Source organism: Tyto alba, unplaced genomic scaffold (genome assembly GCF_018691265.1).
Source record: "Tyto alba isolate M040663 unplaced genomic scaffold, T.alba_DEE_v4.0 Super-Scaffold_1000006, whole genome shotgun sequence".
In the NCBI taxonomy this organism is placed as follows: Eukaryota; Metazoa; Chordata; class Aves; order Strigiformes; family Tytonidae; genus Tyto; species Tyto alba.
This window is the reverse complement of record NW_024881272.1, coordinates 22,466,218-22,484,077: the sequence shown is the minus strand read 5'-3', so window position 1 is coordinate 22,484,077 and position 17,860 is coordinate 22,466,218. Positions and strand designations below refer to the sequence as shown.

The following is a 17,860-nucleotide window of genomic DNA, read 5'->3' as shown; positions in this document are numbered from 1 at the left end:
TAAAATACTTTGTTTCCTGTCTTACTACAGCTTAAACCAAGTGAAAGGAGAATGGAAACCTAATATCCCCCCCAATTCCTTTTGTAAGCAAAAAAATTGGGATGTATTTACACTGTCTTTTTTTCCACTTTAAGTAATTTCACTGCAAAGGTAAAGGAAACTTCAGTTTCTTGAATGCCTTTTGTTTAATTAGAACCTTAAACAGAAAAAATGCAGTAAAAGATATCTTTAAGCTTAGTGTCAAATTAACTGAAGCTAAACATCACAAAACTTAATGAAATTGTTATACCCTTATAAATTGCATCTTAACACTTCCTTCTTTTACTGAATTTATTAAAAATAAAGACTAAATTGCTTATACCCATTCACACTGCAACTTTTCAGAGTATCTTGACCAATATGAACTATAGATAATTTTAGAATTTGTTTTATGTATCTAATTTCTTGTATTTTCATCTTAAAAGCATGCAACAATACCCATTTACATTGAGTTGCTTTTAACAGTTCTTCTATAAGCTTATACTGAAGTAATTTTCAGTTGTTAACATAAGCATGTATTAATTCTTAGTCATAATTGTATAGATGTTCCTTAACTGTTTAAAAACAGAAAATAAAATCAAATCAATGTTTTCTCCTAAAGCCTATCCCAACTCTAAACCAAACCTGTTTCTCAGGGTCCATAAGTGTATTAGAAACTATGCCATTTTCTCTGTCTGGATAACACGAATGATTTTAATAATAATTTTATCAATAGTGAAGTTTTAATAATAAAAGAAAGGCAAACATAAACATTCATTATAATTAAGGTAAATACAAAACAATGGATAATTGTTAAATTATAGCTAAATAGCTATTATTTCTAGTCAGTACTACAACACTAGTGAAGAATGAAAAAAGAGGTACACTTTTTGTACACTATGAGTTGACTTACATTAAAAAAGCAGACACTTTGAAAACACTTAATTTTATAATTTGCTGCCCATGTTTTGCCAGAATCCCAGTGGAAATTAATAACACTGTACAGTTTTAAGATTGAGATTATTCTGCTAAAATAATCCAGGGTTGAAACAGTCATTAAAAAAACCCAGACCAGCACGAGGCAGGAAATGGAAAGGTAGAAGCTTCACAGATATTTATTTGTCTGTCATTTCACAAGGTGACATTGAAAACAACGATAGTGTGAGAAATGCCATGATGTAGTCTCATCCAATAGAAAAATATAGCAATGGAATAGGAGCTTGTTGGTAGAGAATAGCCAGAAGCTATTTTAATACAAAGAAAACCCTCAGTTTATAAAATAATTACTGTTTAGTACGTGTAAAGTAGTGGATTCTCCTTTAGTAAGTCCTCTAAAAGTTCTAATTTTCTGTGTAAATTGAATCAATAGTCAGTTATGGCAGTTTTTATAGATAATGTTGTATAAATACTCAATATGGGTTGTTTGGCTTGCTTTTGCAATAAATTATTGATATCTCAACAATGTATGAATACTATGGTATTAGATCTCAAGTGTTAGAGTTTCAGGTGTTTGGTAATTCACTTAGTTCAAACAAACAGGGAGTGGACAGCCAAAGGTGAAGTTATGAAATTATATTAAAAGAAAGATTGTGGAGGCTTCATTTTGATCTTTCTTGGTCTTTTTCATCTTTCTCCTGCGACATACGCTACTGTCACATTACATGCATTTATTGACACTATCCCTATCCCTTCTCAGACTTCATTTCCCTAGTCAGAGTAGTTGAGCTGCTCTACTTTTCTGATTTGTACTTTCTATTTCCTTGATTATTACAGTGGACATTCTCTGGCTTGTTGAGAACACATCCCTTGTTGGGATTTCTCTTCCATTTTTTTTAATAAACCCATTACATTATTTAGTGCTTCCCTAAAATTATGTTTCACTTAATAGCCTCTGGGTAGAAATATTGTCAAAAGCTTTTGAAAAGTTAAATAAATTATGTCAATTAGTTCCACTTCATCCACTTTTTTATGATAATTTAAAAAATGCTTTCAGCCTACATAATCACATGGGATTTTATCCTACATTTGTTTGCAAAAAGTACATGCTAGATGCAAGAACGTCATAGTCCATGATGACTAAAGCAATAGTTTTTGTCAGTATCTCCTTAGCTTGCCAGCTTTCATTTATAAATCAAATAATCTCCTTTGTGCTCTGAAACAACATGCCCCAATAATTTAGACAGCTAAATAGAACTTTCTGGTACAGAAATTAAAATAGTAGTGCACTCACTTCTTGCTGCAGGAAACAAATTCATGTCCTTCCTGAGGCAGCGCAATTGGAAGTTGGTTTTATGAGCCTATCCTGAACTCAAACTGACATTCGCTGAATATTTTCCTGAATTTGGTATGAATCATGCTCCTAGAGATAAATAATGTATTTCACTGAAATTTAGCACTCTTCAGCTCAAGATGACCAAGGGAAAGGCCTATTATTAAGGATTCCGGTGCCATATGACATTTATTACTACAGAGACCATCACTGGAAACACTGCTTACCCTGGGTCAGAATTTATTTAAATACACATCAACTGTTTAGCTGAGAAGAAAAATTTATTTTTGTTGTCCAAGGAAAATAGAAAAGCTAATAATTATCAAATGTTCTAGTTCTTACAGTCTGAAATCTCACTTCAAGTAACTACAACTATTGTAGATAAAACAATCTATATTGCTAAGGTCTTAGACACCTACAAATGTCAAATTATTTCCTGAATTAAGTGCAGATTTTTCATATAAAAATCCCACAGCAGCTAGTGTTTAAGCCTATGGTATACTCTACGCTTGTTCTTACATCTGAGTCATTAGTTCTTGTGCTTTATTAACTAGTTAGATATGCAGTTGAAATTAATGCAAGACTTTTCTTGTTTGCTTTCAGTTGGTAGCATTCTTCTGTAGAAAACAGTGGTGATATACAGGCAAAAATCTTATTTTTGGTAATAGCTGTTATGACATCATCTGTTGGTGAAAGAGCAGCCTACAATATTTTAGTATTTTTCATTCAGAACTTCTGCCACAAAAGCCAACAGGAGAAATGCTATTGATCTTGAAAGGGAAATACTTAGTGTATTTGGCAGCAGCATCAATGCTTTTAATTGAAGCAAAGTGCAAACTATCACCGGAAGGAAATAGTATTTATAGGAATGTCTCTTATTTCTGAATTTTTCTAAAATTTGTTTTAGTTGTCTTTTTGAATTACAGTTGTTGTTTGCATGGACCTTTTCTGGGAAACCAGTGTTTCTTTGTATTTATTTGGGGTGTCTGTCTGTGATCTCTATGTGCTATGGGAGCTGATGCTAGAAAATTATTTGTTTTTTTTTTAAACAAAAGAGACAGTGACACAGTAGGTCCAGGAGTACTACAGGCAGAGGAAAACATATTTTTTTAAACGTAATTCAGGAAAAATCTCTCTACACAGAAACATACTGGTTAGTGTCTTGTAGCTTTAGGGGTCATTCCCTCTGAGAAGTACTATTGCACTCAATAATAAAAATTAAAAGTATCAAGGAGTGCATTTATCTGAACATATTAGTAATCAGAGCTGTTTCACTGAACTGGGTGCTCTAGGAATGGGAACATTCCAGTACTCATTTGATGTGTTACTCGAGGAAATAGGGGAATTATGCTGTAGTGGCTGGTCCTTAACTGGTTTATTCCCGAAGAGTCTCTTGGTTTATATGAAATAGGGTGAGCTCCCAGGAACTTTTGAAGACTGAGGACACATCCAAGCCCTTTCAGAAGTCTTCCTAGATAAAGATGGAAGAAAAACTACTGGAGGACAAGAATTATTGATGGGGAATTAAAAAACAAAGGCAGTTGGGGAAGAGTTGGGTAATTCTAGATCTTCCTGTAATGTCACTGAGCTGCATATAGCAAACTGACAACTACAGCTGTTATTGACTGAGATTCATGCAACTTGTTTGTACTGCTCTGCCCTTTGTCTGTGTTTCAAAATACTGAATTTTACATTAATGCTTCATGATTTTCAGCATCACTGTGAGCTCCAGTAATGTAAGAGGAAAGAAAGGATATTGCAAGCTAAGACACAGAGGACTGTTAAAGCTATATAAGGATTTGGACAGCATCCAGTCATATCTGACAGTAATCAGTAATGTCTTTCCCCTTCCTTTAGGGTTAGGTGCATTAAATTAAAAATCAAACAATTTATTCTAGACCCAGTGGAGGTGAGAGTAAGATGATCTCTCCCCTAAGGCTGAATGTTTTCTTGTGTTCTACAGGAAGAGTAACAAATAAATCATGGAGCATCTCCTGACTCAGACTGTAATTCAGTTTTCCATTCAAGCTCTTCAGAAGGGATCTGTCTTGATGCTTGACACCACTGTTCTCATTCTTTGTAATACCATTTGCCTCTTTAAAGGCAATTTCCTTCAAAAAGTAAACGCATAGTGAAAATTGCTCCAACAGTGGAATTATTTTGTAAAATAAGAAGGAGTACGTGTTTGTGCTTTCAAGGTAGAAAAGGTCTCTACAGGTGCGTGTACTAAAGCATCTCTTTGTCTCTGATTAATCTTCAAAAATAATTAATATAGTTGACTTTGCAATAGAGGCAGGTGAACAGATGTAGTACATGTCAAGGTGCAAGTTTTCCATCATTAGCAAAGTGAATATGCTTAGAGAGTTTATACATAGAGAAGTTGGCAGTATTTATAGCTTGAAAAGTTACTTGTTGAAGTTGACAAGTCAGATAACCCAGAACAAACATATGTAAATCATGTCCCATAAATACTATGTGAACTAATACATGTGCTGCCTAATTCAATTCTGATTCCTGATGAAAACTTCAGAGAGAAATAGAATATTTACTGTAGGGGTCACAGTAGTGTAGAGAAATGGCTGAAACATTTTGATTTGTTTATTACAGACTATGTTAAACTGACTTTAGCTTAAAAAAGTTAAAGAGACACAAATATAGTGGAGGACAATGCCTACTGGAAGCTCAGAGCCCCTCTGAGGAAATGGAAAACATGATGAAAAAATTATTTCAGAAATAAAACAGCAATATATTTGCTTTCCACATAACAGTCACCAGCGATCCAGATGAATATTCTTATTGGGAAAAAAAAATAACCAGCCAGGGCTCTTAAATATCTGCTCAGACAGAAAGGCTTTGCATCTTAGGGTTTTGAAAAGCATATATGTTCTAAAACCAGTCTGTGGCACCACTCTCTGCCTCCGTCAGCTTTCCTGCCAAACAAGTAAATGGTTTCCCCCCCAGTTCATTAATTTTCTACCTACCATGCCACCAAATTATTGATTTCTCCCCTCACCCCCAATAAAATCTAGCTCTCCTTCAATTTGCCCATTTTCTGCTCTACAAGGGCCCATAATTGCACGGTGACTTTCCCATCAACTCTCACAACCACATTGCCCGAGGTGCTCATTTTTAACAGCTGAAAACCGATATAAGTCAGGGTGTTGCTCAACATGATCACAGCATAAAGATAGAACTTTTCCCTCTTTCTGCCTATCAAAAGCTATTACTCCACATAAACCTACAAAGACAGGCTATTATTTCTGCTTACTGTTAACTGTTTCTTCAGGTAAGAATTACCATTTACTTGGTGTCATACTGTTCCATATTACAAGTATGGGTGCTAGCTTAACAGAGTTTTACCATGAGGGGAATTAAACTGTCAGAACATTTTCACACTTGTGTGCCATAGCACAAAGTTCTCGAGTTTCACATGAAATAAGAGAAAATCACTTTAAGAACAAAAACTCCCCAAAGCCTCTCATTTATAGTAATTGAATTATTTATGTACTGCCAAATTAATAGAAAAGGGAAATTATTAGCAATGAAACTACAGGTGTACCCAAATACCCTATTTTGTACTAATGTGGGAATGGGCCAGAATCTGACACTTTCGCATTTCATATCAACTGTAACAAATTCCCTAAATCTGTTCAGGGTCCGTCTCTGTTTCTAGAGGAGCAGAACAAGTTTGATCTATGGGTGTGCATGGGTGTGCATGTTTGTATGTTCATATTTGGTGGCATAAGGCAGTTAAATTAGTTGGTAAGTTCCCGTTATAACTGTGTATTTAATATTTTTGAGGATCATTTCAGTTCTCACTAATGTTACTGGAAGATGTTACTTGAATTTGATGGTTTAATTTTATTTTTTTCTTACCATACTAGATTCCATCTATAAGCCTAATGTGTTCAAAAATTATGTAGTTAGTGGCTTCAGACTGCACCTATTTTGAGTAAATTATTTTGGGATATACAAAAAGCTAGCAGCAGCCCCTACAGAACTGTCAGCTCCACTCAGGGCTGGTGAACGTTCACCCTCATGTTTGCTAACAAGTAGTGCTCATAGCAATAGACACTTCGATGACAAGTGGAACTTGAGAAACTGTAATGATAGAAGTATGGGGACTCTGCAATGAGTTAGGAATCCTCTGTGGAACTCCTGAGGTAAAAAATAAGGTGTTAAGTGGTTTATTTTAGATAACCCAGAGTATTCCTTAGGATTTTAATAATGGTGGCAAAATCCCCAGTTTCATTTCTAAGTTTCTGTATGATAACAATTGCATCATTTTTTATAAATCACTGGTGAGCCCTAGTGTAATTTCAGTTGTAGTTTCTCTTCTGTATGTGATACAGTATCATATAAAAAATTATTCTGAGATTTCAGAGTATTTCATATAAAAGATAGAAAATATTGGAACTAGAGAAGGGATTACAGAGAAATATGTCTCCCATATGTCCCTCCCTCCCCCAGTTTTGTAGTGTTATGGAGTTATTTTTGTGTTTTTTCTAAAAGAGTATCATTAAAAGTACTTTATAATAGGGAAATACTCTCTGAGCTCCCAGTCTGCACATTCCAGCTTCATTCCTGTTACTCCGCTTACTATATTTCCTATACAAGGCTTCAACTCCTTTTTCCTGTCATCCCTTCCCAATGTTTATTACCCTTCCTTATATATTTTTCCTCACATATTTCTTCAGTTTTCTCATGTTGCTGATCTTTTTTTTTTTTTTTCTTTTGCATTTTCCACAGTTCTCTAGAAGTAGCTGCACAAGTCAATTAACTTGTAATTATTAAGAGAAGTGAACCAGGGATGGTTCAACAATAATAAAGGGATTTCTTTGTGGGTGTCCAAAAATCATAAAGTGGCACCTATACACTCAAGTGTGTGTCTCACTTCACCTTTTAGTATTACCAAGGGTAAAATAAAACTTCATACTTGTTTTCAGTCTTTCAGGAGCAAACCTCTGCCTAAACCAGTATGAATAGAAGTAGTGAGTGGTTCTCATCACAGTTGTAGCCATTGCCACCTGAAAATCATAACTGGTTCAATCTTATGAATCTTTTTATGTTACTAGCTAAAGGACTGTCAACTTTTCAACCAAAAAATACCAGTACTTCAAGGACAGTGGTACATTCTGACTTCTAAACTAGGTATCTCTTTTAAAAGCCTGGGATAACTGTGATACAAGAAGCCATGTTCTCTTTTTTGTAGCTTACCCTCCTTTTTTTTTTTTTTTAATTTAAAAAGAAATTATTCCTCTGTTGCAGGTGATAATATATGGGTGATTTGTCCACTTCTAAACAATGATTGTGTTTCACTTCCACGTATAGCTGATGAATAGATCATAAAGCCAGAAGTGACAACTATGGCTATGTAAATCAATTTTAGACTGCAGACTTTCCTGAATTAATTACTATTTGAATTTTAATATATTACCATTTTTCTTTTTAGGAACAATTTTTAAAATGTTTAAATCATGAGGAATCCATTGCCTATTATGATTAATTAGACAGTACAGAAACTGGCATCAGAATAAATCTTGTTGCTTGCTCCAATTCTGGATTTATCTCACTTTCTCTTCCTTGCAGCTTATGTCTGCTGGATATAATAACAACTTCTAAAATTTTTCTTTCCCATGGAAAGGTACAGGAAACAGATTAATTTTTCAGCCTTTGATTTCAGCCCTAATTCTTCCCTTATTAGGCATGGTAGTCAATAGTCATTCTCAGAGCCCATCTGGAAATCCCTCCAGTTTAATCAGCTATGGATACTAGCACTGCACTGAGCATCCAGGAGTATACCCCTGTGCCAAACACCACAATGTTATCACTGGGCTTACATTCAGCATTCCTGCTCATACATCTAATCAGACCCTCTGACTAAGCAGCACAACCCAACTCCTATTCACTTAATTGTTCGCTATAAATCTCCCCTTAGAAATTTCTTTGTCTGGGAAAAAAAAATACCCTATCCTATTTATGACTGGAGGTCTGATGACCTATTTTCCACGGCCAAAAATCAGTCAAACACCACAGAAAGGTCCATACCTGAGGGTGTGGCTTAAAGGAACAACTCAAAGCAACACTGTTTTTTTTTCTACTGACCAGCATTGACTGCAATGGTCAGAGGCTTAAGACCAAGAGGTCAAAAGAGGACATATGAATACCATCTTGCAGCAAGTGGGTTTGATAATCAGATCACCTGTACCTTTAAATGTACAGTATTTTGAGCATTTCTTCAAGTGACATACGTTTCAGTGACTGAGAAAACACTCAGACATCTAAGAATTGTAGTTATTGTTGAAGTCGTTGCCTGGAAAGAGAGCTTTCATCATCCAATTCCTGTAATCCTGTTTGATTTTGAGGTGGATGGGAATACTTCCATACAGTAATTAGCCCAATGTTGTTATTTTAATTTGGACATGGCTTATTTTGTTTTTCTTGACATCCATCATGTTCTAAAATAGAGGACATTTTAAGCTACTGTTGCAAATGCTAGTTAACTACACCTATTTGCTTGGGGTTGTTTTATGCTTTCTCCTTTTCTAACTTTATGTCAAAGTGCACAAACATGAATTCCCCGTGACCCTGCTGCAACCAAATTTCTTTCTAGTTTTCCTGTACTCCAATTTGAAAATCTATTATGGTCCCCTGTTTTGGGATTGTTATTTTGGATAAACCACCTGCAAAGACCAGCAGTGTCACTGGAGGTGAATCAGTCTGTAGGGGGCAGTTCCAGGCTGCATGACTTCACCCTCACCTAAAATTCTAGTTAACTGAAGTTTCCTTGATGCTTGTCCCTGATAGACAAAAAGAAAGAGCTGTGTACTTTTTTCTTTAACTCAATACATGGTATTTCCAAACCTCCATTTAACATCATTGACCAGGGAGATTTGCAATGTTCAACAACTCAGACAGTTTTTCTGTGAAGCTCCTATTGGCTAGGATTTGTTGGGTGCTTATTTAGAAACACTAATAATTTTCTCTCTGAGAGCAGCAAATACAACCCGCTTTCCCTAGAACAATTATTTACAGTGCAGAAGATCTAGAAAATATTTTCCATCATTTTTATATATAGCACCAAATCTTCCAATTCAACAATGTTCACATGAAACTGTGATAAACTTTCCAGAAAATTGATCATTATGCCAGTCACCATTTATTTTAAAAAAATCAATCAATCAATCAATCTATACTGAGGTACATGACTTCTACTAGTCATTTCTTTACTAAATCATGGTGTCACAGCAAAGCAAAACTATCTGAAACTCAATCAAAAGAAACCTTGGAGACTTCAGGGATCTGTTTGTATTCCTGCCTTAATTTTTGGGATGTGTTCCCCCAAAACAGGTGGGAGCAGAACAGAGTGTCATGTAACTACAGCATGTGGGTGTGGTAAATACACATCCTCCCAAGCGATGCTGTATTACCTCTTCCTTCTGCAGAAACACCATTATTGAACTGACTGAGGAGAGAGAAGGTAGAAAAAAAAATCTCTCGTACTTCCCTTCATCAAAGAGAGATAAATCTTGGAAGCAGGACCACTAATAGAAATTATGTGGAGATTGCTGCCCCGCAGCATTCACATGTATGTGTTGGGCAGGGGAAGGACTTTACTACATGCTTACCAAGGATAGCCCCCCAGATGTCCTTCAGAAAGGTTTGTGAAACCTTTCTTGGCTCAGAGATTTAGGCTGGTTTCTTAAAGAAATGTGATTCTCTTGTCTTCGGACATCCTCTCTCACTTTTTCCTGCCCCAAGAAGATGGAGATAGCCAAGTACAAAAACCCCATTAGTGTGTTTAGACCTCAAACGCCATTGACCTCAAAAGGAAGAGATACTTTGCTTCTTCCTGGATCACTCGTAAAGATTATATCAATTCAGATAACAGTACAGTTAATGCGCCTTATGTATTGCAAATACTTTCAGTGGCATGTTTAAAAAAGTTATATTTCTATAAAACAAAGGCCTTGATTATAATTAAACTGAGCCATCCATAAAGATACCAGTAGATAATTTAGTTGCAAAGAGCTATGTTTTGAAGCAGGTAGGAATTTGTTTTCAGTATGGAAAGCAACCTATTGATTTAGACATGTTCTGCTAAAAATACAACTTTTACTGCTGTTTGTTCTTTGTGAATAGGTTGGTTTGAGTACCTTTTATGTTTTATTCAAGCCTCCAATAATTATCAGAGGATTTCATTTTAAAATGTTTAGCAATTCAGTGAAGTACAGAACTCACATGGTTACTTAGTTCCTTTCAAAAATAATTTCTCTTTGAAAGCTACCGTGCCTTCCTGTGGCTCAGGGTATTACAATTCTCATTTAGTGAGCGGAAAACTGAGTCTGTGTGCAAGCTTCAAATAATTGGTTTTCTTTGGGTGACAATATAGGCTTTCATTACAAAGCCCAGATTTTTCAGAGTACTGAAGCACAGCTGGTGTTCTTTGAATGGGGGAAGCCGATGTTTCAAATTCTTGGGACCTTCAGAACGTTTTGAGATTGATAATGTGTTTTTTCATGGTAAACTGGATTATTCAGACGAATGCTACTAATGAGAAAGCAAACCTGTCATCTCTCCAAGTGTGGTGTGACCTACACAGTAACAATCAGACATGACCTGATTAAAATTTACTGGGTTTATTTGTACATATAGCCACAAACATCATATTATATGATGTCTTCCCTAACATGTCTAATGAAATGCATACATTTTTTGCTGAGAAGTGACAGAAGAAAAGCATATTCCCACATGTCCTTGGAGACACACCAGTGCAGAAGAATTCTGAGAGATCAATACTCTTATTAACAAAAAAATTCCAAAGATGCTCTTTGTGCATGGATAATAAATTGCCCAACAGTAGCCAAACAGCTTCATTTAAGACCTGTTCCTCCATAAGCCTCAGTTTTGACACAAGTTAAGATGTAATCCTTCTAATAAGTAAACATGAATTTATACTTTATAAATGAAAAATAATGCTTTGAGTTTTGATTAACACTGAATGGCAGAACAGCTCCTCAAGAACAGATAAATGTCTGCCTTGACAGATGGACAACAGTGTTGCATCACAGGATGAACTTCCGAGTGGTCCTCAGGGTCAGAGCCAGAAACTCCATTTCAAGAATCAGTCAGAAAACCCCATATATTGATAGTTATAGTAGGCTCATCTATGATGGAAATGAACTCCAGAGCTGAGCTAAGCATAAAGCTAAATATTAAGACCTTAAAGATTTAAATCAGGACCAAACCAATTAATATTTGAGCACTCAGGTACTGAGAGTTAAGCTTGTTGGCAGCAAACTTTCTACAATGGTTTCTTCTCTCTAGTATACTCTGGCTTCCCACAAGCTTCCATTTTCTTTCATTCACACAGACCTAGTTGGTAGAATCATTCTTTGTCTCTTTGATGTTCTTTCTCTATTTTTGAACTATTTCTGACATCTGCCACTCTAAATGATTATTCTTGGGCTGGTATTTCACTCTGAGTTTACCTTGAGGTGCTGACAGAAAATTCCATAAGCAAGCAAATTTCATTACCAGTGACAGAACAACTTAAGTAATATAGATGATACATAACTCAGCATAAGGCATAAGGAAAAGACTGATACTGATTTTGCAATGGTGGGTGTTAGACAAAGCAGTTCAGTATCTCTCTAAAATTAACTAAGTATGATGCTATATTCTGAGATAGATATTTGGAAAACAACTTCATCTCTATAAATATTAGCTTCTGCAGCAAAGTTCCTAGTAGGGTTTGCCCTTCTCTCTCCATGGTGAAAACAACAAGCAGAGAAAAGCCATGAAACAGGCAGGTATTGGCGAGACATCTGAAGAGGTGCTCTGAAAAGGTCTAGGACTTGGAACAAAGACCCCACTGAAGTTCATGAGCTTGCAATTGCTAGTGTAATGCTTTTTGCCCTGAGGTTCATTCTACATCCTAAACCATACTACACTGAAGATACAGAATGATTGAAAATAGTGACTGTTACACAGGGCAGCATGCTCTGACAGCCATATGATATGACCATTATTTGCTTGCTCCTGTAACTTGAGGTTACAGTATTCCCCTTTTCCATAGTAATGTACCTGTCCTCAATTTGAGAAATAAGAAAAAGTCCAGAGCAACAGTGATAAAATCTCCAATCTTTTTCCAAAGAAGGACTCAATAAGTGATGATCTAAATGAATGAAGCTTGATTAATGTGATAAGAAAAAACATAAGCGCACTGTTAAGCATGTTACCTGGCCATAAAAAGAACCTGTTAGACACAGATGAGAAAAAACTTGGAAGAATCAGTGTCAGAATTCAGGCAAAAGATAGAACAAGTGAAAAAAAATTAAAACAGTAAGAAAATATTTATTTTCATTTTAAAGGACACTGCTTTCCTGATTTTATTAATCATTGAGCTAATACACTTTCTGCTAGTGTGAGAGCAAGGAAAGCTTTCCTTTCTTTGCAAAAGGGGACTTTCAAAAGATACTTTTTCCTAAGAATTTTGCTCAAATACTGGAAGAAATCATGCACACATACATGTCAAAAAAATTAGTTTCAGATAATTCAGAAGTTGTTGAAAATTTTTCACTTGCAAATTAAATAGTTAATTATACTAATCTCTGAAAAGAAGTGACAGTAAAGTAATCACATTTCTGGTCTCTATGCTGTCATTTTTTTTAACCATCCCATGGTTGAAAAAGTAATATGCATTACTAGTTCTACTTTCTGCTTTGAAACTTCATTCTCTGAGAGCTGGTCAATTTTACTGTAGCTTGTGCTTCTGACAAGCTATTGAAAATAGGCAAAATCATATACAAAATTAGTTTAATTCTCAGTCACAGTTAAAATGGTTCATACCTAAAGCAATGGACAGCACACAGAAAAATAGAAAGGTTCCTATCAAGAAGGCTCAGGGTGAGAAATCATGTTACACATTGATGTTCAGCCGAGTATAAGCAGTGTGTGATTTCCAACTGTTTGTTTTGTTTTTGTTGTTGTTTTTTTATTAGTTTGATGCAGACAGAGATGAAGAAGAAGTGTTCTTTGATATAAGTTCGGCAGTTGACAATAAACTATTTGCAAACAAAGAGGCTGTAGCAGGTGAGTTAATGGAAGATTTAAAGAAACACATTTTTTATACTGCATTTGACATCGGTGGGATGCCTTTCTCATAATCCTCAAGTACGGATGAGTTTACAGTAGCAAAGCCTTGACCGACCTCGAACATTCGCACAACCGATGGCAAAAAAATCTCTTTATACTTGGAAACTTCATACAACCTACCTAACATTTTGTTTATCTACAATTGCACCTTAAAATACTATGGAGAGTCCACTAAGCAACTATATTATTAATACAAAAACTTTGTAAGATTCTAGTTGTCAGCTATCAGTTTCAGTTCCAGATGATACCTCAGTGTTCACCAGAAAACCAGTCCTATGAGATTAATGATCATACTTCTCCCTTAATAGGTATTAATTCTGAAACAGAGTATGAATATAAGTCAGGCAGTTGGGGATTTTATTTATTTATATATTTATTATTTGTGCTTACTGAGGCTTTAATGTCTTCAAAGAAAAAGCCTTTGAGGGACAAAGGACTGCAAAAGAATTGAAGATAAAAATCAAAGCACTGAAAATCCATAACATCTGTCAGAAATATTTTGCTTGAGGGGAACAGGAAAATGTTCCTTTGTAACTTCACAACTTTTTCTTTTTACAGATGACATCCCTGGCTGCCTTCCAAGTAGACCATGAGGGCTATGTAGGTAGATGTCATAAATGTCTTGTGAAACAGCACACAAAAAGAAAATTCTGGGTGAAATATTTTCATATAAAATCTGCTAGATTTATTAAAACTAAGATTAGATATGTATAGTAAAGAAAATCATGTATCTGATCTCTCTTCTGTTTAACGGAAAACTTATCTGCCATAAATTGACAGGCAAGGTAGCTTCCGTTATTTGTAACCATGAACAATCATATGGGGGCTGCCAAGGCAGAAGGAATTGATGAAGCACAGTGAAGTCTAGTAGTAGCAATACATCTATTATCTCTTTTTGACAAAGGGGGGTTTACTTTTTTCTACTGACATGACATTTGCAAAGAGCAGTGTGTCAGAGAGAAAGGTTTGGTCGTATTTTGAAGTTTTGAATGGGGGTTCCCAAGCTAGCTAGCCTACAAACCCCACCCATAAGGGTATTTTTGATAATGTTCAAAATCATCATAATGATCAAGGTGGGGGAGTGGGGAGGCTGAGAATGATAAAAAGTGCATTAGCTAAAAAAGCAGGTTTGCAGTGGGCAGTTTAGAGGTAAGATGCACACAAGAATAAACACTACTAGCTTTCTCTGTTAATTAGCATACTTATCTCTTTCGTGCTTAGCCTTATTCCTAGAGGCAAGAGATTGATTCCAAACCTAAAATGGCATTCCCACTGTATAGCACTGTATTGATAATTACCTGTGGATTTTCTAATTAAATGAGCTAAGTACTGAATAGCAAGAAGAGGAGAGAAGTGACATAGAGGTGCTAGCTCTGACAGATTGACAAAAGCTAAACAATTTGCACAAATTGGCTGTGATCCTGGATGAGTTCTAGTCAGTTCCTTGAAAATCTGATCTATTTAATAAATTCCTAACCAAAATAATTGGGGAGCTATGAGCTTTATCAGAAGCCATGCCACAATCATCTAATTGGTGCCTAACCTGAGCACCAGTAATAATAAGGAGATTCATAGTAGGATTTCTAGACATCCTGTGAGACCAAATATTTAATTTCTAGAGGTTGCAATTCCAGCATTGCCTTGATTTCACTTTTTGTCTTTTAATATTATTAGTGATATTGCAATATATTTTGGTTCCTGGTGGCAAATGTAAACACAGTATTTCTAATATTTTCATGCCTCCGCATCAATCTAATTGGTATGTTATACCTGTAAAATCCAGTTGTAATCAACTGTGTAACAATATACGTTGAAAGAATACAACTGAATATTTTTACAGATTAAAATACAATTTTCTCATTGTTGCCTTCTATGACATATTAAGACTGTTGCTAAGAGCAACAACCTGACATGAAACTCAACAGTGTAAGGTTTCAGTAAAATAAATTATCTCCTAAGCATTTGTCTTGCCTGAGTGCTTATATGCAACATGTATTGAGTTATTCAGCAGTGCTTCAGAGCACGTTCCGTAATACAAAAAGACATTTTTATTTTACTGAGCTTAAACACGCTATTAAAAGAAGAAACATGTTTCATGGGATAGCCTTAGATTACTTTATGACAGTCAGCATTGAACAGTGCAAATACTATAGCTGTTAAAATATGAGTATGGGCATATTTAAGCCAATGAACCATATTGAATAGAATTGATACCAGGATTTGAAATAACTAATGGATTTAAGCAAGGATTGGAAATACATTAACTGATTTGCCAAAACATAAGTGGTCCAAGGAGCAGACTTAATTAACTCACATGATGGGGTATAGCTACCTTGTAATGGGAAGTTAAATCAACTGCAAATAAATTTAGACAGATCAGTACAATTTAGTTTCATTGTATAAATTAATTTAGTGAGCTGTGAAAAAGCAATGCTTGACATTTACATTCATGAAAACTAAAGGAAGAACACACTTGCAGAGGAAGTGGCACACACCCAGGCTCAGAACACTGAAATATTTTATAGGACAAGAGATATTTATGGCCAGTGATGCCCCTGGATTCTGGGGTGCATTTCTGTCATGGGAATCACACACCTGCCTGTAATAGCCATGCTCTCTCAGCTTTCCATGACCAATCCTGTGCAATTCAGCTTTGGAGCAGCAAGCAATATGTAAAATACAGCATAAAATTTAAAAGTACAGCCTTGTGGTGAAGGAAGCAACTGAGCACAGCCCCGCACCCCTTTGGGGCAGGGGGGGTCATTCTCCCCAACTGTCAGACCTGGCAGGGGTAGCTCCTGTCAGCACACCCTCGTACAACTGCAGCCACCCATTAATTCAACTCGTTCCTTCGTGCTGTGTCATTGGATCCTCTTGGGTTCCTAGCAGGACAAATCTTTATGAATGATGCCTTCAGTGTCAAGATACAAAGCTAGGAAAAAAAAGGGAGTTCATTATAGCTGATATGCTGTTTCTTTTATCAGCAGCCTGCTTCCCCCTGGGAGAGCTGATTATTCAGTTAATGGGGATTTAATAAAACCTTCCAACTGATTTATTTTTTAATTGTACAGTACTGAACCTAATAAAATCCTCTCTGTTTTTTCCCTAAGGAAATCACAAGGCACATGAAAATGACCTGGTTTCCCTTACCTCAACTTTATGCATGCACTGAAATTGAGGATGTATATTTTAAGTCATAAGAGTACCTTTTCATTGCAGGTGCTCCTAAACTATTTCTCCATGGCAGTAGAGCTTTCATGCATTTTCTTAATTTTGGGGTGTGGGGGGGTTTAACTGTTGAGTTTCCTCTTTTGAAATTGATATAGTTATTCAGATCATTTGCAATAGGTTCATACAAGCACATGAATGCTCTAAATTAATCAAGAGCTGAGATTATCTGGTGGAATGGGGCATCCCTTTGAAAGGAATTAAGACAATTCAGACTCTTACGACCTTCCTCCTAATGGTAAAAAAGTTTTAATCTTTTTTATAGCCTAGTTCTCAGTGTACCAATTTATCAAAGGAAAAACAATGCAACTTCCTGAGAAAAGGCAAGGAAACTTATGATCAGCTGTTTTGTTGTCAGAGCATGAGATGTGCAGCCTGCAGACTCACTGAAAGCAGCAGGGCATGTTTGCTTCCAAATGCATTAACCAGTCCTCTTTTCCCTAAGCCAACATTCTGTGCTTCTCCTTTGACAGCTGAACACTGCCACAAGTTTTACATAAAATGTTGCTGATTGAAACTTGTGCTCAGAAAACCTGAACTGAGTTTTTAATTATCCACCCTTTCGAACACTCTCCCCTCAGCTTTAGCCTTGCCGGTAGCTTTGCCTACCATCAGGACTACTGACTCCCAGTACCTTGCAAGGTGGCTGTCTGGTATGCTGCTTCTGCCACGTGTAGTAGCAATTAGTTAACAAGCCTGTTGTCCTCCCCTAGAAGATCTGTTTCAGCAAGATTTAGTCCAAACTCAGCAAAATATGCTTCCTCCAACAACAGGCTGAGCTGGAGAATAGCAAACTACTCATGCTTATTCAAACTGCACCAAGGATATCTCAAGTACTCTTATATATCCCTTCATTACTTCATCTTGTCATGGGAGTAGTCATTTGCTTCAATTAATTTCTGGTAGGTTTGTCTTTAGGCAATTTGAGAAGGGTAGAGAAGTCTGTATACTGTTCAGTGATAGATTGTTATGGGTTTTGTTAGTTCTCATGAAATTAAGAAAGAAAAGACACATATTTTCAATTTTCCTGACCTTCCTTGAATATACCCTAGAAAGGAGCTATGCTTCCCTAAGGAAATTGGTGCCCTAGTTCAAGAAAAAAGGCTATAAGATGCTTGACCATATTAAAATTGTATAACCATTATGGATTTTATCACTTAAGATACATTATGCATGAATATTCATTTC

At 35.9% G+C, this 17,860-nt stretch overlaps 1 protein-coding gene across 1 annotated transcript in view; it reads left to right on the top strand.

The window, feature by feature from the left end:
• The window catches only part of AK5 (adenylate kinase 5), a 94,027-nt gene that overhangs the window by 35,550 nt on the left and 40,617 nt on the right, over nucleotides 1-17,860 (top strand). The window contains exon 7 of the mRNA XM_042804074.1: nucleotides 13,291-13,381. Coding sequence (XP_042660008.1) covers nucleotides 13,291-13,381 — 91 coding nt within the window. The remainder of the gene's footprint in view (nucleotides 1-13,290; nucleotides 13,382-17,860) is intronic.